This window comes from Callospermophilus lateralis, chromosome 10 (assembly GCF_048772815.1).
Source record: "Callospermophilus lateralis isolate mCalLat2 chromosome 10, mCalLat2.hap1, whole genome shotgun sequence".
Lineage (NCBI taxonomy): Eukaryota > Metazoa > Chordata > Mammalia > Rodentia > Sciuridae > Callospermophilus > Callospermophilus lateralis.
This window is the reverse complement of record NC_135314.1, coordinates 58,650,965-58,675,488: the sequence shown is the minus strand read 5'-3', so window position 1 is coordinate 58,675,488 and position 24,524 is coordinate 58,650,965. Positions and strand designations below refer to the sequence as shown.

The window sequence follows — 24,524 nt, the reverse complement described above, 5'->3', positions numbered from 1 at the left end:
GACTTTTACACTTGCAACTACTTTCCTATGTAGTCTTCCATTACAGTGTCATTATAAAGTAGTCAAAAGGCAGGGTTGTTAGTGGTAAGGTTGGTAAAGTGTATATGTGCAGGCACAGATGTATGAAAAGGTCACCAAAAAGCAAGTGATTTCTTTTTTATGTTTCCATAAAGAATTTCAAGTGATTTCTTCTTTATGTTTCCATAAAACCAAGCAGAAAGCCAAAATACAGAATTTTTTTAAAAAATATTTATTTCTTAGTTTTCGGTGTACACAACATCTTTGTTTGTATGTGGTGCTGAGGATCGAACCCAGGCCGCACGCATGCCAGGCGAGCGCGCTACTGCTTGAGCCACATCCCCAGCCCAATACAGAATTTTAATTAGAAAAATAATCAGAATTTAGTGATTTGGTATGTATCCTGTCCCAGAATGAGATATATACAATTCCTGGAGAGGCATCCAACATAGATGGCACCTTACAAAATATTATGGTAAACCAAAAAATGAAGAAATACAAATGCCATTGTAGAACTACACTCACAGATGATAAAATTCGATAAGGGGAAAAGACAATATTATACTGTAATTGAAAGTATGCAGCATAGGAGAAAGATCTCATTTTTTTGTTTAAAAATGTATTAATGAGGGGTTGAGGTTGTGGCTCAGTAGTAGAGCGTTTGCCTAGCACATGCGAGGCACTCACTGGGTTAGATCCTCAGCACCACATAAAAAGTAAACAAATAAAATAAAGATATGGTGTCCATCTATAACTAAAAAATATTTTCAAAAAATGTATTAATAAAACTTTAGAACAGCATAAATCAAAATTAGCAATAGGTGATGAGGTTATGAATTTTTATTTTCTTTTTTGTAGTCCCAGGGCATATTAAAGTAGAATCTATACTGGGTGGGAAGTTAGTTTATACTTGACTTGGGAATCTTAAGACTCAAAGAAAAAAAATTTTTTTTGGCAACAAAAGATGTTTCTTCAGGATCAATCCCTTAATATACCATATTAAGTTATATTAATATACCTTATATGTCATATATGTAATATATGTAATCCCTTAATATACCATATATGTAAAAACAAGCATGTTGGTGTGACCTCCCTTTCTTCCCTTAGGTGAAGCATTCACACTGACCTCCTTTTCAGATGCTTCCTTCAAACTCCTAGAATGCAGAAGGCAGGGGTCACTTCTTGGCAGCTTCTGCCTAGGCTGCCAAATCTGCCACCCTTCTGACAGCCAGGAATGTGGCTTGTTCCTTCTGAAAGACTGCCAGTTCTTCTACATGGGAGTGAATGCTCAGGGAATAAACAGGCAGAGCCGGGGTGGAGCTGACAACAGAGGATGTGGTACATCCTGCAGGGCAAATGCATCATCCTAAGCTTTGACATGGGCAATCTCATATGTTTCAAAGTCATCAAGCCTGCCACCTCTTTTCCTGGCAGGCTCCCTTCTCAATCCTAGCAGCTGCCTTCAAGTAGTAGGAAACAATGGATTTTCCAATCTTGATTTCAAAGGTCAAGTCAGGCTTCACAAAAATTTTTATAGGCAGAGGAATGCCTTCTTTGATGTCTTTCATCTTCTCATTGAATTCTTTTTTGGGGGTGGATACCAGGGATTGAACTCTGGAGCACTCAATCACTGAGCTACATACCTAGCCCTATTTTGCATTTTATTTAGAGACAGGATCTCACTGAATTGCTTAGCAGCCTTGCCACTGTTTATGGTGACTTTGAACTCACAATCCTCCTGCTCAGCCTTCTGAGCTGCTGGGATTACAGGCGTGCGCCACTGTGCCCGGCATTGCTTGAACTCTTTTACAAAACTGGTTGATAGAAATGTCCTGTTGACCCGGAATGGGGCAAGCGGGGGCTGGGCACAGCCTGGTCCGTGAGCAGGATGGCCCAGACTACTCCACTTCCGGCTTCCTGAAAGGCTTGAGTGGCCCAGCTCAACTTTTGACAGGATGCAGGGCTTTCGGTCTTAGTTCACCTCAGGGCAGCACTAAGAGCCAAGATTCTATTCTTTTTTTTTTTTTTTTTTAAAGATATTAATGAACCTTTATTTTATTCATTTATTTACATGTAGTGCTGAGGATGAAACCCAGTGCCACACACGTTAGGCAAGTGCTCTACCATTAAGCCACAACTCCAGCCCCATGAGTCTATTCTTCATGTAGAAGAATTCTCTGTAAACTATACAATGCTGACTAAAATTATTATATCCAAATGAATATTCAAGTAAAAACATTAATACAGTATCAAATTAGAGAAATGCAAATATAACACTAAGTGCTAGATTCTAAGTGTTTTATCTACATCATTTTTCATCAGTACTCACAATCTTTTTTTTAAATATGTATATTTTAGTTGGACACAACACCTTTATTTCACTTTTTATTTTTTCATGTGGTGCTGAGGATTGAACCCAGGGTCTCACATGCTCCACCACTGAGCCACAACCCCAGCCCTCATAATTAAATATTTTTTCAGTTACAGATGAACACAGTATCTTTATTTATTTATTTATTTATTTATTTATTTATTAATGTGGTGCTGAGGATCAAACTCAGTGCCTCATATGTGCTAGGCAAGCACTCTACCACTGAGGCACAACCTTAGCCCCAGTACTCACAATCTTTTAAGTTAGCTATTACTTGTTTCCTTTTTTCAGATGAGACACTATGACTTATTTCACATCTCATAGCCAGCTGTTCAACCCAAGAATGTCATACTTCAAAGCCATTTTCTTAATCAATTAATTAAGTAGGAATCCTAAGTAATTTGGTTCTTTTATAAAGGAGAGAATTTTCCCATCCCATATCATATGAACATTACATATCTTCTTAGTTATGTTCTTCAGTTATCTTTTCAGTTTGTTTTGAGGTTTTTAAACTCAAGGTACTTAAAGCAGAATGTTGTCAACTGCTTCATTAGCAATTAAGCAGCTAAGAGGACCACAAGGTTGCTATACCAACTGATGTTCCGCCTTATTCAGGCCCATAGTGCTGGAGTTGGCTGATTATGGGCTGAACCTCTGAAATAGTGAGCTCAAAATTAACTTTTCCTCCTCTAAGTTGTTCAAATCAGGTATTTTGGTCACAGGGACAAAAAACTAACACAATAACAGATAATTTTCTGGTCCTGAGGCACTTAACTCCTGATCCTAATCCATGCTACAATGTAACTGGTCATGCACATATTAATTATGCCAAACAGTTGAGATTTCTCAAGCCAAACCATCCTAACTTGGTATAAAATTTAACATACTTTTCCAAAAGATGTTACTGTAGTAAAGAACAATAACAAACAGGTGTGGTGGTACACACTTGTAATGCCAGCTACTTGGAAGGCTAAGTAAGACAGCAGAATCACCATTAGTTTGAGGTCAGCATGGACAATTTAGCAAGACATGTCTTAAAATTGTAAAATTGTAAAACTCAGTGTAGTTCAGTGATAGAGCACTTGTCTAGCATGTACAAAGCCCTGGATTCAATCCTCAGTGCCATAAATAAATAAATAAATAGATAAATAATAAGATCAATCTAAAAATACAAAATATAAGCCTTGAATGAGATAATATGGCTAACATACTCATTCTGAATTGGTAAAGTGAATTTCTTACTTGCATGTAATTTTGAAGATTTCACTAACAAAGTATCTGTTTTCTTTTAACAAACATCCCACGGTTCCCAGTTTGACAAAATAATAAGAACAAAAGAAACTCATATCACAAAATTTGTTACTATATACTTTAAGAGGAAAAACAAAATGCAGCTGTATGTATGGAACACAAAAAGAAACACACCTGAAGATTTTTGACCACAGATACTTTCCTTTTTTTTTTTAATAAATTATAAATACTTTATCCATTTATCAAAGTTCATCAAAGAACTTTCAAGAATTGTTTAATCTTCTTCATTCTTCCAGGATTATTCATTCACAGAGCAGGCCACCTACAGAAGAGATTTATTTTAGAAAGTCAGATTTCAAACACCACACCAGATCTATGGTTTTAGGGAATTATGACCACTAAAAATGAATGCTTCAGTCAAGTATTATCAATTAATTGCCAAAATTATTCTAAATCAGTCACAGAATAAATTAAAGATCTACATTACAAGATTCTGGTTGAGCCTAACTAAAAACATCACTGAAACTATTCAATTCATAACATCGCTTAATCTTTAGAAGCTTTTGTTGAAGTCAAAACAATAACTTTTTCCTCAAAATTATCTTCCAAACAAGGTTAGCATTTTATTTTTATAGATATTCAACATGAGAGATCTACAAACCCCTCTTTTTGCTGATTCAAGAATGTTTGGCAAAGACTCACAAAGTGGAAGGCAGAAGGTTAGCTTAGTACACAAGGCACTTCCTGTGGAAAGTTACTTACTTAATCTCAAGGGCAAAATAAGGGCAACTCTTTATAAATTCATTTGGAAAGATCAAAAAGGGAGAGAAGAAGAGGGCAGGGTTACTGAGGATATGGAGCATTAGGGTTCTCTTCATATAGCTCTCACCCGCATCCATTCTCAGTCCCTATCCCAGAAGACAAGAGAACAATTCCAAAAAGATAGATAACTCTCCAAGTCTAAAGCCTCATCTAATGGGTCCCTTCATTTGGTTTAGATAAGTAGCTTCAATAAGACACAAACTATAAACTCTTTTCTTTCTAAAAATCCCAAAGAAAGAATACATTTAAGGAAAAGTTTGAGCAGGAAAGATAACCAAAAGTGAAGCCAACCATGGCACTGTTATCTCCCTGATACTGATTATACATTGAAGGCTTTCCCATAGAATCTCAGTTACATTTCAAGTGTAAAGTCCTGAGGGCCATCTTTCTCATTTTGAAATTTTTAAGGGTCTTAATAAATACCTATTTTTAAAAAATGTTTGAATGGTAGAAATAACTTTTTTCTGTATTATCTTGGAATCATATTTTCATACATTATCAGTTGCTTATTTGTGTGTATGTAAAACTGATATGTGTGTGCGCGTGTGTGAGACAGACACAGACACACACACATACTGAAGATGATCCACATCCTCTGCCCTGAAACTGCATACTTGAAACACCCCAACTATTAAGATCAATTAATAAATACTGAAGATCATCACTACTCAAGTGCTGGTTCTTTAATTTGATTGTAACTTCCAAACTGGGTTCTCCAGGTTTCTTCTGATTTCTTAAGGCAGAAAGATGCTAGCCACCCATTGTCTTACATTTCTACTTAAGTTTAGGGTTTGTCTACTTTCTCTTTTAATTCATATTTAAAAAAAAAAAAAAGCAGTCATAAGATAAAATTGTCTGGAATCACTATCATCAAACCTATTTTGTCTTAGTAGTTTTTAAGTCTCTGTCTTTGCTACTATTAAATCATAAAAGATAGTTTATATTTAGCATATTCCCTATTACTTTTTGTAAACTTAGCTCAGTGGGTGTTAAATAAATCACCTAGGAGTTTTTGAGTCAACAACTGCAGTCCAGGGTCCAGAATTGTGAATTTTGGAAAATGTTTCAGGTTCACATCTGAGTAAAACCATTGACTGAAATCCTATTTTCAATATAAGAAGTAAAATATACTTACTATTAATCTACTGAAAAGGTACAATTGAGATCTACTTTATTTAGGAACAATATTAAAATCTACAAAGGTTTTTTAATTAAGCAACTTTTATGATCATTCCTGGAAAGATCTAAGTCTGCAAAATATTTTTTCTTTGAACTATTCTCAGAAAAACAGTTTAATTAGTCGAATAGAAACCAATTTAGTTAATCTCAGAGCAGTGCAGATGCTATGCTAGATTTTACTCTAAAACCAATAGCCCAGTTACTGAGTTGCATGTACCAATGCACTTTAACAATAGGTTTTTCTAATTAGCATTCATAATGAAGTTTTAAAATTGACAATTAAGATAATGTGAAATCCTAAAAATGAGTATGTTGGCAATAAAATCTTAAGTGGTGCAAAGAATGAAATGTAAAGTGCCTATAAACTGGAGAATATTATAAAAGATCTGGATACTAGTTTTAATTCTACCATTATCCACCCTTCACTTGAACAAGTCTTTTCTGACTTCCCCATGCCTCAGTTTCCCCATGGAGGTTGGGGAAATAAAGACACCTGGGACCAAGTGGGATCCAAATATCTGTTCATCTTCCAAAAGTATACTTCATTTTCATTACACTGAAAATGAAAACATGACAGTGTAAATCCCTAGTAAGGCCCCTCATGGATTCAGATTGTTCTTCCACTAACCAGGATTCAAAATTACATAATCAGGTCATACATTCAACAGTCCTAAAATGAATGTCTGCTATCCACAACTCCCCAGGTATGAGCTATTCTGTTCTGGTTTCCACTTTATAATTTACAAAGCATACACATACATATATCACTTACTCACTGCAATAGTTCTCTAAGGTAGTTTGGGTATGTATATTTATCTTTGGATGACAGATGGGGAAACTAATGTTTAGAAAGTGAAGAACCTATCTAAGACCACATGATCAGTTAAATATTAAGTTTTATTAAGTCCAAAGCTTTTGTATGTTCTTTTATATACAAATGAAGAACATAGCTACTGCTCTTATCTCTGCCCCCAAAACGCAAAGAAAACTATAATATCTTCCAGTCTTTCTGAATATATGCTACTTATAACAACTGTACAACCTTTATGGTTCACATGAAGTCAAGTGAACCTTTTTTTTTTTTAGTTTTTGATAAGACCTTTATTTTATTAATTTATTTATATGTGGTGCTGAGAACGAACGCAGTGCCTCACACATGCAAGGCAAGTGCTCTACCACTGAGCCACAAACCAAGCCCAATTTTTTTCCAACTGTCCTTTGTTATAAAGGCAATAGCTTACACAATTAACTAGTAAAAGAGAATATGAACAAGGAAGCTATATACAATGAGATTCTATGTCTTTAAAAGTAGCTAATAGGTATATTTTTTAAGAATACATCTTGCCCCAAATTTACTTATTTTACAAAATGATTTACTATGGGATTTTTAAAAATAATTGTCTAGTCTAAAAGCCTCTTAAGTATATCATATGTACACAGTAATAGGTTTACTGTACTATCTATAAACACAAAATATATTATGGCTCAAAGTCAGAGAGGATTAATATTTTGACAAAAGTTCAACACAGTTGAAGCAAAAAACATGTTAACCTAGACCTCAGGAGAGTCAAAATGAAGCCTCGGGCTTTCAGTATAGACTGTTTTCTACTATACAAACTTTTTATCAGCTATTGGAAAGCTCCTTAACCCTCCTTTTTATACATCAAAGAGTAAGACTGGCCATATGTGAAATTCCAATGAGGCAACAAAGAGGTGAAAGGGAAAAAAGCCAGGCTCTCTATCACTATTAAGCTGACATGTAGCTCTGGCATTATCTGTCAGCTATCATTATAAAGCTAAAAGTGGCAGTGTGGTGTAGCTGTTAGGGGAGGGGCATAAAGGACAGGGAGTTGGCCTGGGCACCAAGGTTCCAGTTCTGATCCTGCTTAACTACCTCAAGAACCTTCTCATAACTACAAGTCTTAATTTCCTCATTATCCTTTATTAAACACCTCCTATGTGCCAGGCAGTGTTATAGGTGCTGGGGATGTGGCAGTGAGTAAAAGAGAAAATTCCTACTTAATTTTCAAGTGATAATATTAAGACAGAATAGCCACTAGCCTCATGTGCCTATTAAATATTTTTAAAGCTAAAAATTCGGTTCCTTAGTCTCTTTGGCCAAAATTCAAGAGCTCAATGGTCACATAAAGCTAGTGGCTAGCATACTTGAGAATGCAGATATAGAACATTTCTGTCATTACAGAAAGTTCCTGTTGGACAGGGATGAGATAGAATGATGGGGAAGGAATGCTAGTTCACTTGAGGTGTTGAGGGAAAGCCTTTCAAATAAAGAAACTTTATTAAATAGAGACCTAAATGAAGTGGAGGGATAAGTAAAGAGCTTCCAAAAAGGAAATCATTTATTTATAGTATTGTTGAATATTTTATTGAAATATATGGAATCAAAGGTCTTCAAAAAAAAGGTATAAGGTTTTAGTTTTATTAGAATAAAGCATGTTACAAAATAAACAGCAACAATTCCATTCTCTTTTGCAGAAAGCAATGCTGCCTTTACTAAAGATCCACATAAGACAAAAGAAATGGATAACATTTTCTGTTTAGTTCATTTAACTAAGAAAATGGAATATTTTGAACTTCCTACAGCCATGATTTCCTCTAATATAACTCGTGAAACTCTTGAAAGCTTCAGATTCCCCTTCTCAAATTCATTACATGCCTTTAAATTCATTAGCATCATTTACATTCTATACCAGAAACTGAAAAGTTGTTATTTTTTTAGTGATACTTATGCATTTCTATTAACCAGGTAAACTACCTTTCAAATAGAATGCTGCTCAATGGCTGCTAAATCTGTAAGTTAATACACATATTTGAAGCAATATGCTCACCATTTCATATCTTAAATCCCAGGGCTCTCATGCACTCCTTGTGGGCCTCAATTAGATGTCCACAATGTTCTTCTCCTTTCTCAATGATGCTGTAAAATAAAATGTGCTTGTTATCTAACAGAGAAGTTATTAATCACATGCTAGTTATAAGGCAGAAGATGAGTATGATGAAATGTAGCTGCATTTTTAAAAAAGATGCTATTACACCAAACAGATTTATTTTTATTTGATTTTGTTCCACGATTACAAAGATGTTCCACAGAATTAGTTTTCTGGGGGAATCTAATTAGGAGAAATAATTACAGATATCAAATATCACCATTAGTTCACATGCAAGGAATAACACTACTGTTAAATAAAGAGCAGACTGAACAGCTTTCTTTTTCACCTATCATGACAGGGGAGTTAAATCTGTTTCTACTCTACATTCAATCACACCTGTTTAATCTTCTAATTGTCAGATACCCAACAACATAAACATAAAAAAAAATCTGGTAGTTGAGAGCAGCAAAATCCCCCTTTTGATGATGAAAGAGCTTTTCACTGGTAAGATTCACAAAGTAAAGACTAGGACCACAAAGTTTAATTTCTAGGGCGTGAAAATGTAATATTAACACATCAAGTTAAGCCAAATTCAATAACAAGAAATAACTGACTCCTGACTACAGATATTTAAAGAGAAGCCATAGAAGACTGAGGTGACCCATTTGAAAGGAAAGTTATAGAAGGAAACAGAGTTCTATTTCATCAAAATCCTACTTCCCAATAGCTCCAGGCCTGCTGCAAATGGGAGAGGCTGTTTAGGAAAATGAATTTCTTATTAAGTGATCATCATTATCATTCAATGATCATTTGCGAATGTTACGTATACTGTGCTTGGCACTTGACCTGACTTGTACCATTAAACCTTACAGTAATCCCAGAGGCAGATACATTAGGCTCAATTTACAGACATATGAAGCAGACATGTTAAAATAACTTGCCCAAAGTCATCAAGATGGTGGAACAACCCTGACTCTGTATCCCAGACTCCTAATCACGAGGCCAAACTATCCAAAGGTTCCACTGGATCACTTTCAGCATCAGCATATAATCTTTCAATTCTCCATTTAGAGTATTATTTGCAAAGTAGTAGTATTAATCAAAGCAGAGCTCCTGCACTCTTATTATCAATTACGATTATAGTAGTATGTGAATTTTGTCAATTATGATTTCTCTTCTTTTCACATCTACTATCCCTCAACTTTGTGAAGTCAAAAGGGCTACTACTAGGAGGAGGTTCATATTGGCCGTATCTGTGGACTCTTAATGATATCTATTCTACCAGAGGCTATATGAAGTGTAATGGGGGGGGGGGCTTTGGTGAATTGATAACCTAGATTAACTATTCTGAATACTATAATGTCACCTACGTTGTAAACTGGCTGATTTTTAATTTTTGCTTGCTTAAAGGGAGAACTCCTCAGAACTGTAAGGAATGTACCCTTTGTCCTGCTCTTTACATTTTGTAAGAAATACTTGGAAATTACCAGAAACTTTACTCTTCTTTTCTGTCAAATCTACTATAGCCGTTAGCGGGTGGTACAGCTATCACTGACATGTGTCTCCGTATGTTTTTAAAGTCCTCTAAATGATGTAGCATCTTTAGGAATTTCCACATCTCCGGACCTAACGCTGTGCTTAACATGGAAGATGCTCAAAAATAATTTATAGAAAGGAATGTACGGGTGACGCGAGCCTCGGCCCTCTCCTTTCCCGGGACAGAACTGCGGGCTCGCTAAAGAAAGCAAACCGGGAAACCTACGGGGCTCTCTAATTCTCTAGGGAGGGCACAAGGCAGAGGGCTTCGGTGGCGGAAGGTGCGGGCCGCGCGCCGACGCCCCCTCCCCGGCTGCGCACTGACCACGCATCGCGCGCCTTCTTGGTCTCCGGGCAGGCGCAGCAGGGTTTCAGCGGCTTCTTCTCCTGAGACTCAGACGGGGCTGGGCTCGCGGCCGCCAGACTTGGCATCTTTAAAGCTGAAAGCAGCTACAGGCGTAGACAGGCTTAACTCTCCGGCCGTTTCCGATTAGCCCGCAGTCACTTCCGCAGTCGCTCTAAACGTACAGGAAGTCCTGCCTCTCTCGGGGTGAGGGGGGCGTGGGGTGTGGTAACAGGAGCGCGCCTGCGCAGGAGTGGCAAGATTAGGGCTTCTGCGAGGCTCGCCGGTCTAGCGCCTGCGCAGAGAGGTTGGTGTGAAGGTCAAGGATAATGTAGGTCGACTTGGGTAGGACTCTCAGAGGCCCATGACGGCGAGATCGCTCAACCTTTTTATCCCCCAAGAGTGTCTGCACTGAAGCTCAGGCCGGTGAAATGACTTGTCCCAGCTAAACAAAAGAAACCACTTGTGAAAGCCAGTTCCGCTGAGTAACAGACTTCTTTCCCATATTCCTTGCCTGGGCATTCTGTCTTATTGAAGTGCCCGCCCTGCTTGTATTGTTTTTCATTGACCTAGATAAAAATGAGTAGAAGGACATTTGAACAATCCAGTCCACTACTCTTGGGGAAAACAGGCCTTCTAACGCCTTATATCTCGTAAACACACAGACACTAAATCTTCAACTTATTTGCGTTTAGAGCCCCCCTCCAGGTGATTTCAGATTGAATCAGTCATGTTTATTAGTATACGGATTAGTAAAACTTTCCTTGGCAATTCTTGAATTGTAGTTTTAAAGTAAACTAGTGTCATATTATCTGCAAAAAAAAAAAAAAAAAAGGAACAATCATTTTTTTTTTCCTGCAGAGAATTATTGGAAAAAGGGAATTAAATCACATTTTAAAGGAGGACATCAAGGCATTAAGAGCTGCTTCGTGATATATTTTTGGGGTGATCAAACTTGTAATATTACCTAACCAAAGTTTGTTTCTGTATTAAAGAGACTTAGTTCAAAGAATCTATAAGATGTGTCTGCAAGCTGGTGCTATAAAAATGTAATTCTGCATATGTACTCTCCAAATTATTAAAATTATCCCAATTTGTCATTTTTAATAAGTATAAATAAATATAAATAAATAAACTATCCTACTTAATTTGTCAAGTTATTAAACTTTTAGTAAGTATGGTTTTTATTTCATAGTGAATTTATGTGTTTAGTAGAACATATTATCCTAATATTCTCCTAACTTCACTTTCATCCACAATCATCATTTCTTTGAACTAGGCATTCATATGATTTAGAATCTTACTACTCAAATAGTGTTTCTTGGACTAGCAATATCAGTATCACTTGGAATGTGGTTCCACAAATCAATGGGGAAAAGAAAATAGGCTAACCATTTGGAGAAAATTAAACACTACATCAAAAGGAAGGGTTCCAAACTGGATGCAGTGGCACACACCTATAATCCCAGCACCTCAGGAGACTGAGGCAGAAGGATCAGGAATTCAAAGCCAGCCTCAGAAAAATCGAGGCTCTAAATAACTCAGTGAGATCCTGTCTCTAAATAAAATACAAAAAAAAAAAAAATAGGGTTGAGGATGTGGTTAAGTGCCACTGAGTTGAATTCCTGGTACCAAAAAGGGGGGACCAGAGGTGGGGGGGAGCTCCAAAGACACTAAAGGTCTACACTGTGAAAGGTTAAACTAAGAAGTTGACATAGATTGTGGAAAAGCATATAACAATCCCAAGGTATGGGGAACAACTTTACAGTTTCAAAAGCACAAATTGTAAATAAAAATATCAATGAAGTTAATTACACCAAAATAAAGGCTTAAAGCTCCATATAGGACACTGCAGACAAAGTTAACAAATAGATGACATATTAGGAGAAAATACTTGAACTACTAAATATTTTTAAATATTTTAAAAATTAAAAACTTTTAAAAAGTTGAGTTAGAAGCCAGGCCAGGAGCTCACACCAATAATCCCAGCAGCTGGGGAGGCTGAAATGGGAGAATTGGGAGTTCAGAAGCCAGCCTCAGCAAAAGCAAGGTGCTAAGCAACTCAGTGAGACCCTGTCTCTAAATACAACACAAAATAGGGCTGGAGATATGGCTCAGTGGTGGAGTGTCCCTAAGTGCAATCCCTGGTACCCCCCTGGCCAAACAAAAAAGCTGAGTTAGAATGCAACTGGTTGAAGCAACATAATCTTCAGCCATAATTGCTTCCTTATATAGAGCTTTTGAGTATGTGAATAATCATTTGTGGCATAGTATATGATCTATTTTAGAGAAGGATCCATGTGCTTCTTCGAAGAAAGTGTATTCTCTCATTGAAGGATGAAATATTCTATATATGTCAGTTAAGTCTAAGTTATTGATTGTATTATCGAGTTCTATAGTTTTTTTGTTCAGCTTTTGTTTGGAAGTTCTATCTAGTGATAAAAGAGGTGTGTTAAAGTCACCCAAAGTTGTGTTGTGGTCTATTTGATTTAATCTTTACAGCCATATAATTTACATTTATGTATGAGAACAAATTAGGGTTCAGAAATGTTCATGATTCACTCAAGGTCACATAACTTTTAAGTGACAATCCTAAGGTTCAATTATCTTCTCCTTGTATTCTAGTTACTATCCTACTTAATTTGTCTAAATGCAAATGAATGTTTCTTATTTTAAAATTAATCACTGAACTGTATTTATTTGTGCTACTGAATTTTTTTAATAAATGAAGGAGGAAGGAAAATGAGAGATATCTGAAAGAATTTAAGGGATTAAGAGAAATGAGACAAGTTGTTAACTGAATAGTTTTTATTAGAAATTATTAGAGATTAAATTAAGTGTTCTAGAAGGCAAATGGAGACCAAATAGTAAAAGGTCACCATTTGTTTCACAAAGGATATCCTGAAGTTAGTTTATTAGTATTGCTTCTCAGTTCTGGTTTTAACCAGCAATACTTTACTCTTTCAAATCTTTAGAACTCTTTGCTATTTCTATAATTGCTGAATTAGCAAGCAATAAGCTTGAAATAGTCACTTTAGTGGACTTTTTCATAGCACAGTGAATATGTTTATTGTATGGGATTGAATGGGGCTATGAGCCACAGATAGTACCAAACAGCCATTCTGTGGATGGGAAGACAGCCCTGGTAATATAACAAGCAAGAATGAAGGAAATGCTTTATAAATTGTTTCCATCTATAGGAATTTAACCATTTTTTAACACCTAACCAAACGCAGGTGTGCTGAATTTACTGAGGGTAGATTCTTATGGAGAGTGGAGAAGGAGTGACACCATATGTTGAGAGAGAAGAACTACAAGGCTTAAATTCTTATTTGCCTAGTATTTGCATATCTGCCTTTGTTGTTGTTGTTGTCGGCTAGTATTTACATATCTGCCTTTGTGGGGGGGAAAGCTTTCCAATTTCCACAAGTAAATACATGCTGCTTCTAACATTCTCTATAGCTTTTCAAGTGCCTGAAACTCTGAAATTTTACTTGTCTGCTGCTTTCATGAATGCTAGTAGAAACCATCAAACTACTGGGTCATAGATAAAGGACAATTTATTACTTACAGCAATAGCAGAAAAGTATCAGCACTTTTGTGCCAGTTCCCTGAGCCCTCATCCTAACAGGGTGATGTGAAAAAGGCCAAATAACTGGACCTGGTGATGTGTGCCTGTAATCCCAGTGACTTGGGAGGCTGAGGCAGGAGGATTACAAATTTAAGGCCAATCTCGGTAACTTGGTGAGGCCCTAAACAACTTAGCAAGACCTTGTCTCAAAATAAAAATATAAAAAGAGGTGGGGATGTAGCTCAGTGGTAAAGTACTCCTGCCTGAAATCCCTAGTACTCCCACTTTCTGCAAAAGAAAAAAAAAAAAAAAAACACCAAATAATATCTGCATGCAAATTAGGTTGCATACAGGAACACTTAGGTAACCCAAATCTTTAACAATGGGCAGTACAGATGTCTGCTTTATCTTTTATCTTCCATGGTTATTTCCTATACAAAGAAACAAAGGCAGACCCTTGCCTCCTGCCTCACAAGGCAGAAGGTTCTTGTTCAGAACACCCATGGAAAACCAGCATGATCAAGTATAACTTCAATACCAAAGTTTCTTTTAAATAAGTAGACTAAATGACATAGAACCTAATTTCAAGAAGATCATGTATTAGTCATTTACGGTTGTTACTACAGACAATGTTTATGGCCCCCTGAAATTCATATATGAAACCCAGATCCCCAGTGAGATGGTATTTTGAGGTGAGGAATTTGGGAGGTAATTAGGTCATAAGAATGGAATTCACACTAAAGAATTAGTACACAAAAAGGGCAAGACCCGAGGTACCCCTACCTCCATAACTCTGCCATATGACACCAAAGCAAGAAGGTAGCCATCTGCAAGCCTGAAAGAGAACTAGATCCCTTACTAGGAACAGAATTGATCAGCACCTTGATTTTAGACTTCCTAGACTCCAGAACTGTGAGAAACAAGAATCAGTTGTTGTTTAAGCCATCCATCTATGGCATTTTGTTATAACAACCCAAGAAGACGAAGACAGCCATGTAACATTGTTACCACAAACTTAGTGGTAATACACATTTATCATCTCACATTTTCTGTAGGTCCAGAGTCTGGCTTTAGCTTAAGTGGCTCCTCTGATTAAGGTCTTAGAATATTTCAATCAAGACTATTGGAGGATGTAGTTTCATCTGAGAATCTAGTGGGTAAAAATATGCTTTGAGTCTCATTCAGCTTGTTGTCAGAATTAATTTTCTTGTTATTGTAGGACCAAGGGCTTTGGCTTTTTGATTGCTATCAGTTGGAGGTCATCTCAGCACTTAAAGGTCACCTGTATAGTTGCCCAACATGTTTACTTACTTCCTCAAAGCCAGCAAGGGAGAAAAAGAGTAACTCAGCAAAATGGATATTATAGTCTTTGTAAGAGAATCACATAAGAACATATAGTCCATCACATCTGACATAGTCTGTTGGTTAAAATCAGTCACAATACTCAAAGAATGAGTATCACATCAGAGCCTGAACAGGGCTATCTTAAGAGCCTGTCCACTACAGGTTGATATGTAGAGATAAACCCAAAACAGACTATATGGAACTTATCCACAAATGAAGAGAAGTTGGTGAACTATTCAAAAATCAAATGCCTGTCTTTTTGCCTGTGATTCCTGGTTGGAGAGAATTTCCTCATTTCCATACCTGTGAGTCCACAAACCAAAATTCAGAACAAACTCCAATAAAACACCATAACACTAACCAAAATCAAATGGTACTTAAAAAAAAAAACAACTATAAATTAAAAATTTCTCCTAAAGATTCAGTTTAAACTGGAAATATTGTTTTTAGATACCATTTGTTTATTCTTTCTGATTGAACCATGTTTTCTGAAATTACTACCATAATATATGTATCTTGAATATGTATGTAAATATATGGATTATAACTTTACCATCATTTCTGTTCTGTAGCCAGCTCTACATTTGTCCCTTGAATGCTCACAGACTTTAAGATGAATATCAAATATTAGCCCTTGGTAACAGGATACTGATGATGTGCAATGACAGAATTGGAGGAACTGGAGAGATAATTGGATTTAGGAAAGAATGGTATCCAACATTTATTAGGCACTTACTATCTACCATATTCTGTTCCAAATCCTTTGTAGGTATTATCTACTATAATCTTCCCTGGTATTCTTGCTGTGTATCCCCATTTCAGTGAAAAGGAAACTGATGTGCATGGATATCATGTGATTGCCAAGGTCATATGAATAGTATGTTTCAGAACCATGATTCAACCTAGGAAGTTGAATTCAAACACTCAACGCAGTTCACAACTGTACCAGAGTCTCTGCAGTATAAGGAAATGTTACAATTTTACTCAGGAAAAATTGAGTTTGACTAATTGACACTTGGTCATTTGAGAAGAAATTTCCTGAAGATTGTGGAGGTATGAAATTAGCAGTGAGGTAGAAATAAGGATCAATGTTGGCAGGCAGATAACTAGATGAACAGTCAAGTAGACCAATCATTCAAATGGTTTCTTTATTCAGCACCTGCTTTATGCCAGGTGCTGACCTAAAAACCATAGATGGCTCATGGTGAACAGGACATTTGAAATATCTGATCCTACAGGACTGACATTCTAGTGGGAGGAGATAAATAAGTAAATTTCAGGGCTATAAAAAATCAAGATAATATAATAGTGTCTTCAGATATGTTTGTGGAGGGGCTGGCTGTTGTCTACTTGTGACAATTTATCAGATCAGTGACAAAAAGTCTCCCTGAGGAGATGGTATTTTAGCTAACCTGCAATGATGAGGAATCTGCCATGAGAAGATGCCAGAGGGCAGGCAGGAATGAGGAGCATTCTGCGAAAAAGGAGCAGCAAGTTGGAGTCCCTGAGAAATGTATACCCAAAGACAGAAAAATGTATGCCTTTATACAATTGTATTTTCTTTGTTTCTATATCTCCTTCCTCCACTATTCAGTGAACTGTACAAATTATCTCAGAATCTTCAACACCGTATTATTTAGTAGACACACAGTGTGAATTTGTTCAATACATTGATGGATTTATTCATTTAGCAATCATTTTACTAAGCCTTCATTCATGTACCAAGTACTTCGGAGATACAAAGATGACCATGTGAAAGCCTGAGTTCTCAATGAATTCAAACATGTGGGGAGCAGAGTTGGAAATAATCAAAATTCAAAATGCTCAATACTATTGGTGCTAGCATAGCATTAGAAAAAAGAATGAGCTGGGTGCAACGACACATACCTATAGTTACTAGCAACTTGGGAAGCTGAGGCAGGAAGATTACAAGTTTGAAAGATAAAACTAGACTGGAGAAATGCTAATAAAAGTTGATTCTGGGTAATAGATACTTTATTGAAAGTGGGCTCACTTTTGACCATCTTCAAATTTTGCTATTATAGTTTTTAGAAGGCCTACAGCCCTTCCTCCTTGATCTAATAATGCCCAGGCTGAGTAGGGGGCAGCAGTCTGCGGATTAAGTTATGGAACTAGCCCACTCTAAACGCTGATGCGCGTGGGGCGATAGCCAAGGCCTAACACTGAGGAGCCTGAATTCCTCATCGCTCTCTCACAAGTCTCCTGGAAAGGGACTTTCTGAAATGAAAGCACCCAACCATTCTAGAAGGTTCTGAGACTTCCCAGGGATTTCCGAAAGAGTTTACAGGCTATAACTGTTAGACTGCCGCTTTCCTTAGCTCCTGGCGTTGACCCTGCGAGGGACGCTAAAAAACTGCGAGCCACCCCTAGCAAGCTTACACGGATTGAGGCTGTCCCTCTCCCATCCTTTCCCCGCCCACTCTCCTTTCCTCCTTTAGGTTTTCCGCCCTAACCCGGCTCCAGGATCCTCCCACCCGCGCCTCGCCTCGCCCCGCCCTCTAGCGCCTCGCCCCGCCCCTCTAGCGCCTCGCCCCGCCCTGCATCCTTGTCCGGCCCCGCCCCTCCAGAGCCTCGCCCCGCCCCTGACCCGCGCGCGCCTTTTGCAGGGGAGGGGTAGGTTACCATAGCTACGGTGCACACAGAAACTGGACCTCCCTAGCTGTCCCTGGCTGGCCCGAGGAAAGAGGCAGCACCATGAGCCACGTAGTGACCATCGAGAAGTCCTCGACTGACCGTCAATTATCTCAGCAAGTGTGTCGGGAGAAGTCGAGGGGCTACTTTTCCTCCAATAGAACGTACGATTTCCTTTATGGTAAGGCTGGCCCAGAACCCGCTCCTGGGCTGTCGACTCTTGGGCCAGATTGACCTTACAGTTGGTAGGACCTTGCCGGGGAATGGTGAACGAAGGGTGACCCTCTGGATAGACTCCCTGCCCAAAGTTGTCTATTGTTAGGCTGGGGCAGCTATGAAGCTCTTCAGATGGCCGCGCGCTCAGGTGCGCCATGCCAGGTGCACCGCGCGGGGACACCTTACTCTTTGTCTCTCTCCTGGGATCATTTGCTCAGATCTGAGCTATCTTTCTGAACCCTACTTCGGCGGAAAAGTATGGAGAGATTTGCAGATTTGGGTATTCATGCACACAATGTTCCCACATTCAAACTGCATACAATGCCCAGCGAAAATGATCTTCCAACTCTCATTCGCTGGGCAGCTTCAAATTTTGCATTGTAGATAAAGAGGCTGCAGTTTATCTCACTTTTGATTTTAGCGTTTTATTTTTCATTAAACGTTTTCTCTTTCATTAAAATACTGTTTAAAAACTATGTTCCTCTAGCTCCAATAAAGCTCCAGTTCATTTTAATTCTCCGACTTTCCACTTGTGTTCTAACTCTATTGGACCTCAAAGTCCTGTTCTATATATTCTCAAAATCTATTTCAACGCTGGTACATATGCTAGGTACTTCAAAATGTTAATTCAATTACCAAATTTACGTTACATTTGTTACAACGGTCAAACATAATTTTTTTTTTTTTTCCAGTTTTGTTCTCAGTAGCTCTAGGCTTTGGCCTGAATCTAGCATTGTTTCCAAACACATAGTGTTGCCTTTGGGATGCCCAGAGTCTTCTTTGAATGGGATCCTATAGGGTACCCATTTCCTGGATAGGAGCTATGTAATGATTGCTTACATATTCTGGCCCAGGATCTTCATTCACGCTTGGTTTCATCTTGTTAAATAAATCTAGTAAAGTCCTGTAAACATACCTCTATGTTGCTTTCAAAGGTAATTTGGGAAGGAAGATAAACATCTTCAGTAAAGACAAGCAAAGAATTTATCAAGCTTGTTGGTTGTTTTACCTCTAAGTGTCTCTTTTGCAGAGATTGCTAAATGTTTCCATATCCCTTGGAAAGAACATAAATCCATTCATAATAGGTCAATTGAAAGTCTGCATTGTTACAATAAAACCAGCAAGCTCATGCAGCTAGTCAGGGACAGGAAGCAAGGTATAACCAGGACAGTCTAGAACCTGGACAGGAAAATTAAACACTAATGTGACATGCTTTCCTGCTTTCTTTCTTTGACCTTACAGTCTTTTACCCTGTTAGTGTTGATAGATTTAGCAAATAAAAATAGAGGATGTACATTTAAATTTGAATTCCAGATAAATAACATAATATTTTAGTATAAATTTTTCATCCCATGCAATATTTGGGACATTTATAGTAAAGAATTATTAATGGCTTATTTGAAATTCAGATTTAACTGGCAACTCTAGCTATCTATATTTTATCTGGCATGTTATTGTTTTCTATGTATGTGCTTCCTTTTTCCATTTGATAGCCACTTGTGCATGGATTTATATTACTAGAACAGGGGCTGGGGTGGCACTCTACATAACCTCTTAATCCTAAAGCTTACCACCAATTGTATAGAATAGATTTTCATGTATCTTAGTTGAAGATTTAAAAGAAATAACATTGATGCTGACAAGCTGGTAAGTTTGTTGACTTTGGGTCTGGTTTCCAAGACCCAAGTTAACTGTTATCTAAGAAGCCCTTGGTTATTTTCTTCACTTTTAATGTATTATTCTTTGCATCATTCTATTTCATTCACCCTGGTCTCTGCTGTTCTCCAACATATCAGTCATGCTTTCATCTTAGGGCCTTTCATCTAGTGATTTGCTCTCGTAAAATGTTCTTCCTCCAGATATTCATATAGCAAATCCCTCACCTTCAAGTTTCCTTATATATTATGTTGTCATGAATTTAAAATTTGATCCCAGTCTCCCTTACCCTGATATCTTTTTTAATAGCACTTATTATCCTCTAACTTGTTATATAATTTCTTGTTTATTTTATTTGTTGTTTAATGCGCCTACCATGAAGTCAGTTTTAAAAATCTTTTCATTGATGTATGTAGTCCAAGCATATAGGACATAATAGCCAGTCAAAAACACCTTGTTGTGTGAAGGAAAAAGGGAGCCTGAGCCCCTTGCAGCTTTTCAAATGTTGGTGGAAATATCAGATAACTACATCCAGCAGGTTGTTTTTTTTTGGGGGGGGGGCAACCACAGAGTCGTTAGGTTTCATTCAAGTTCAAATGAAACTTATTTCTAACATTACAATACCAGTTTACTAATATCTATGAAGAAATATATGTCACTCAGTTGCCTAGACTAGCTGGTCAGGGTATTTGTTTCCCCAGAGATAAGTCTATTTGAGAAATCAAGTGTCTCTCTGAAGACTGTTTATGAGTTCAGTGTCAAATCAGTTCATTTTAATGGGTGATGGAATCAATCATTAATATTCTTCATCATTAAAGATATAATAATAAGTTCTTATAACAGCAGGTTAATCTTCTATGGAACTTCAGAGAGATAACTTAGGCCCATCATCAATGTACCGTACTTATAAACGAAAGGAGTACATTCTGAAGACAGCTGACCTTATTTATTTCTTATTAGAAATGGAGAGTTCCTTACCATGTCTACCAATTCTGAGGAACTTTGCTATTTGCCTCTTCTTAGTACACTGAATATAGAACTAACTAGTACCTAAATTTATTGTTTCTTTCTCTTGTAACTGGGCATAGTACATATGTATATATAATATCTTTTCTCTTGAAGTATTTTCTGGACTACGAAGGACTTCATAGGAATGAAGAGAGCTATTTAGGGTATTGTGCTTGTAAAGATGCTGGTCTTTCTTTTTGCATTCCATTTTCATAAACTGACTTGGAATATACAGGAAAGAAATGTATCTAACAAATTCTCACTGGTAGATAGAATTGAATAATAGGGACATTAGTTGCTGCAGAGTTAGGCAATATCTAAACTTTCTAATTTGTTTTCCAATTGAGAACTTACAAGGCAGGCATGGTGTTACATACCTATAGTTCCAGATACTTAGTAGGCTAAGACAGGAGGATGGTTTGAGCCCAGGAGTTTAAGGCTAGTCTGGGTAACATAATGAGACCTCCATCTCAAAAAAAAAAAAAAAAAGAAGAAAGAAAATTATATCGCTTTGCTAGTGTTCTCACCCTAGGAGAATATTTTTTCTACTCCTTATACTATTTTATTATGTTTTTTTCTCAGATCCATTGTTTATTGTGTCAAGCGAGAAAGACCACACACAGGCATATATTCAAGCCACCCTGATTCGAAGCCGACTGGTATGTCTGATTCATCTACTAAGGCAACCTAATAAATCTGAACTGTCTAGCATGGCTAACTGCTTTAATTAGATTGACAATCATCAGATCTCCACTGGATTTTAGGGTCTGCAGAAATTGCTTTGCTATGATTACTAGGGGGCAAGGCATCTCAATACTTGTCATACAAGAGCCATTTGTTAATTTACTTTGATGGAAAAGATACTCATGCCTGGGTTGGAAGAATGCAAGCAGTATGAAAGCATATACAGTATAAACTAATTCAAGCCCTGCCAGGTAAATAGTCACTGTCATCAATTTCCGGAGCATCCTTTTAGAGATTGTCTATGCATACAACAATTGTTTTCCCAATATTCGTTGTCTTGTTCTATTTTTTTAAAGTTTATAATATAATTAAAGTGCTTTAGAAAATCTGATATTTTATATATGTATATAATTATGTTCTTTTTCTCCATTCCTCCCTTTCCTAACATTAGAGAAAAGTTCCCAGATTTAGAAGCATGTTCAGTAACCTGATTCATTATCCAAGATATTCTCATTATTGGAGCAAGTCCGATCCTCTCCCACCATTTATCAGTCCAGAATGGAGGGGACTTGAGAAGCATAAAGAAGTCCTCTGGCAGCTTTCCACGTAAGTGTCAGGTGGCTCCTGACACTAAATATACTTGTGTATTTGTATTTTAAAAAAATTTAATGTATTTACTCTGCATTATTTAAAAATGTATGGTTATAATGTTTACCTGGACCAAGTTCTCTTGTTAAACCCCTTCTTCCAAAACAAGCTTGATTAAGGAGCAAAGGTTATACATTTATTGGTTAGTAGTTCTCAGAAGGTTGGCATGAAAAAAATATGTAAATTACTAATCCAAAAATTATTATTTGTGAGAAACTTCCTTATGGAAATATTTTTATGCTGATTTTTTTCAGAGAAATGTTAAAATTCTTTGTGTGTGTGTGTGTGTGTGTGTGTGTGTTTTACGTGGTGATAGAACTTAGGGCCTCACATATGCTAGGCAAGCATTCTACCACTGAGCTCAGTGTCTAAGCTTAGTGTCATATCTAAGAAATGTTAAATTCTTAACTAAAGCATACTCAATTTCTAGATTTTGGGGAAGGATGCTTTAAATTAAATTACTGGGAATTTCAGAATGTTTTCGGAACTGGAGAACTTGCTGGGGCTAATGATCCCTGAAGCCCAAGTAGTTTTTGAAATCATAGCTTGTTTGTCATCTGCAGGGAAGAGACTGATATGCCTGCTAATAATGACCTGAAGGTTGCAGAATGTGTATACATTTATTGACAACTTGCCACCAAAGATAGGAATGACTGAGTTTTTGTTACTTTGATCCATCTTTAGAAATTGTAAGTGCTCTTTTCTGCTAGTGTCCAAAATATTTTTTGGAGACTTACAGCCAAATCACCTTACTCTTGAAATCATTTTTTAAACTACAAGTTAATATTTAGTAAATTAACAAATGATAATGCTTTTGGAACTTTGTTATTCTCATGTGCTTTTAATTAAAAGTGGGCATTTTTATATACAGGATTTCACAAATATATTCATTTCTGAACTCTCACTCCCTATTACTAAGTTCTTGTTTCCTGGCTTACAGGAAGTAATCATGCCTAGTCTAAGATGTAGGACAGCTAAATGCATGATAATGAAGACTTCCCTGTTACTATGAGATATTCAGACTCTATAGATGTAGAAATGTTAAGTAGAAATTAGAGGTGGAAATGATACACTTGAATAATGTTTTCCTGCTTCACTTTAGAATGGGCACTTGTTTTCAGATGCCTAAAGAAGTTTATGAAAATCCCGACGTTACTGGAAAGAATCGCTATAAATACTTTGACAGGTACAAAATGACTAATGAACATTTCAGTCTTGACATTGTTAGAAAATCTCTTTACATCAATGATAACAGCTATCATTTTAAGTGCATGCAATATACCAGGCACCACTTTAAAGTGCTTTGCATACATGCTGTCTAATCTTCACAACAGAAATGTAGCATAAGATACATATTAGCCCCATTTTTCCAATAATGAAGCTGAAACTGAGAGGAAAAGTAGATTACTCAAAATCGATGAGCAAGCTAGCTTGTGACAGAGCTGGAATTCCAACGAAGTCTGCCTAACTTTAGAGGTACTAATTGCAACTAAGAATGTATATTTGCAGAGATATCATGAAATTGTAGAGCAGGGAAAATTGTTAAAAAAGTGTTCAAATGGTCATTTGCTCTCTGTATGAACATTGTCCAAACCAACACATTAAAAAATTTATTTCATTTGAGACTAACTTCATGTGATAATTATATACCCTTATTAAAATGAGATGAGAATTTTCCTGTAGGTGTTATGTAGGTTAGAAAAATAGTCTTGATATCACATCTGCATAAGCTTCCTCGAGAAAGTAAATTTCTAATCCATGTTAATATTTATGATCAACGGCCTTATGGAGCTTTTCTGATATTAACTCAAGCATATTCAATTCCTAGACTTTTCTCGGGGGGAAAAGGGGATGCTTTAAACTTTAAGTCATTAGGATTTTCAAAATGTCTCAGGGAACTTGAGAACTTACTTTACTTTCATAAACTAAAGAAGTTTATGAAAATCCTGACATTACTGGAAAGAATCGCTATAAATATTTTGACATGTACAAAATGACTAATGAACATTTCAGTCTTGACATTGTTAGAAAATCTCTTTACATCAATGATAACAGCTATCATTTTTAGTGCATGCAATACACTTCACAGCTAATGGCTGGTGAAGCCCAAGTGGAGAGCAGTTTCTGAAATCATGGCTTGTTTGCCATCACAAAGAAGATACTGGTGTGCCTTCTGAAAATGCACATTCATTAGCTGTGTTCTACAGCTATTAAGTCTTCTGGGCCAGACTTGGGAATGTGCATTTTAAACAAGACCCTCCTCCCTCCCCTCAGTGATTTTATATCTGCCAAAGTTTTAGTATTTTTGTTACATGGGATATTTGTTGTGGG

General features: G+C 36.9%; 2 protein-coding genes and 1 pseudogene across 2 annotated transcripts in view; 1 reads left to right on the top strand and 2 right to left on the bottom strand.

Moving 5' to 3' along the window:
• Positions 1-272: 272 nt before the first annotated feature.
• LOC143642179 (large ribosomal subunit protein uL11m pseudogene) lies at positions 273-1,998 on the bottom strand (annotated as a pseudogene).
• Positions 1,999-3,820: 1,822 nt separating this feature from the next.
• On the bottom strand, positions 3,821-10,592 carry Cox17 (cytochrome c oxidase copper chaperone COX17). The gene is made up of 3 exons (XM_076868185.2): positions 10,397-10,592; positions 8,494-8,582; positions 3,821-3,965 (listed from the first exon to the last, which is right to left on the bottom strand). Exons 1-2 carry the CDS (start codon positions 10,501-10,503, stop codon positions 8,498-8,500), a joined length of 192 nt encoding a protein of 63 aa, XP_076724300.1. The 5' UTR covers positions 10,504-10,592; the 3' UTR covers positions 3,821-3,965; positions 8,494-8,497.
• A 7,452-nt stretch (positions 10,593-18,044) lies between these two features.
• The window catches only part of Cfap91 (cilia and flagella associated protein 91), a 45,234-nt gene continuing 38,754 nt past the window's right edge, over positions 18,045-24,524 (top strand). The window contains exons 1-4 of the mRNA XM_076868513.2: positions 18,045-18,162; positions 21,444-21,520; positions 21,997-22,151; positions 23,296-23,379. Of these exons, the coding sequence (XP_076724628.2) occupies positions 18,045-18,162; positions 21,444-21,520; positions 21,997-22,151; positions 23,296-23,379 (434 nt within the window). The remainder of the gene's footprint in view (positions 18,163-21,443; positions 21,521-21,996; positions 22,152-23,295; positions 23,380-24,524) is intronic.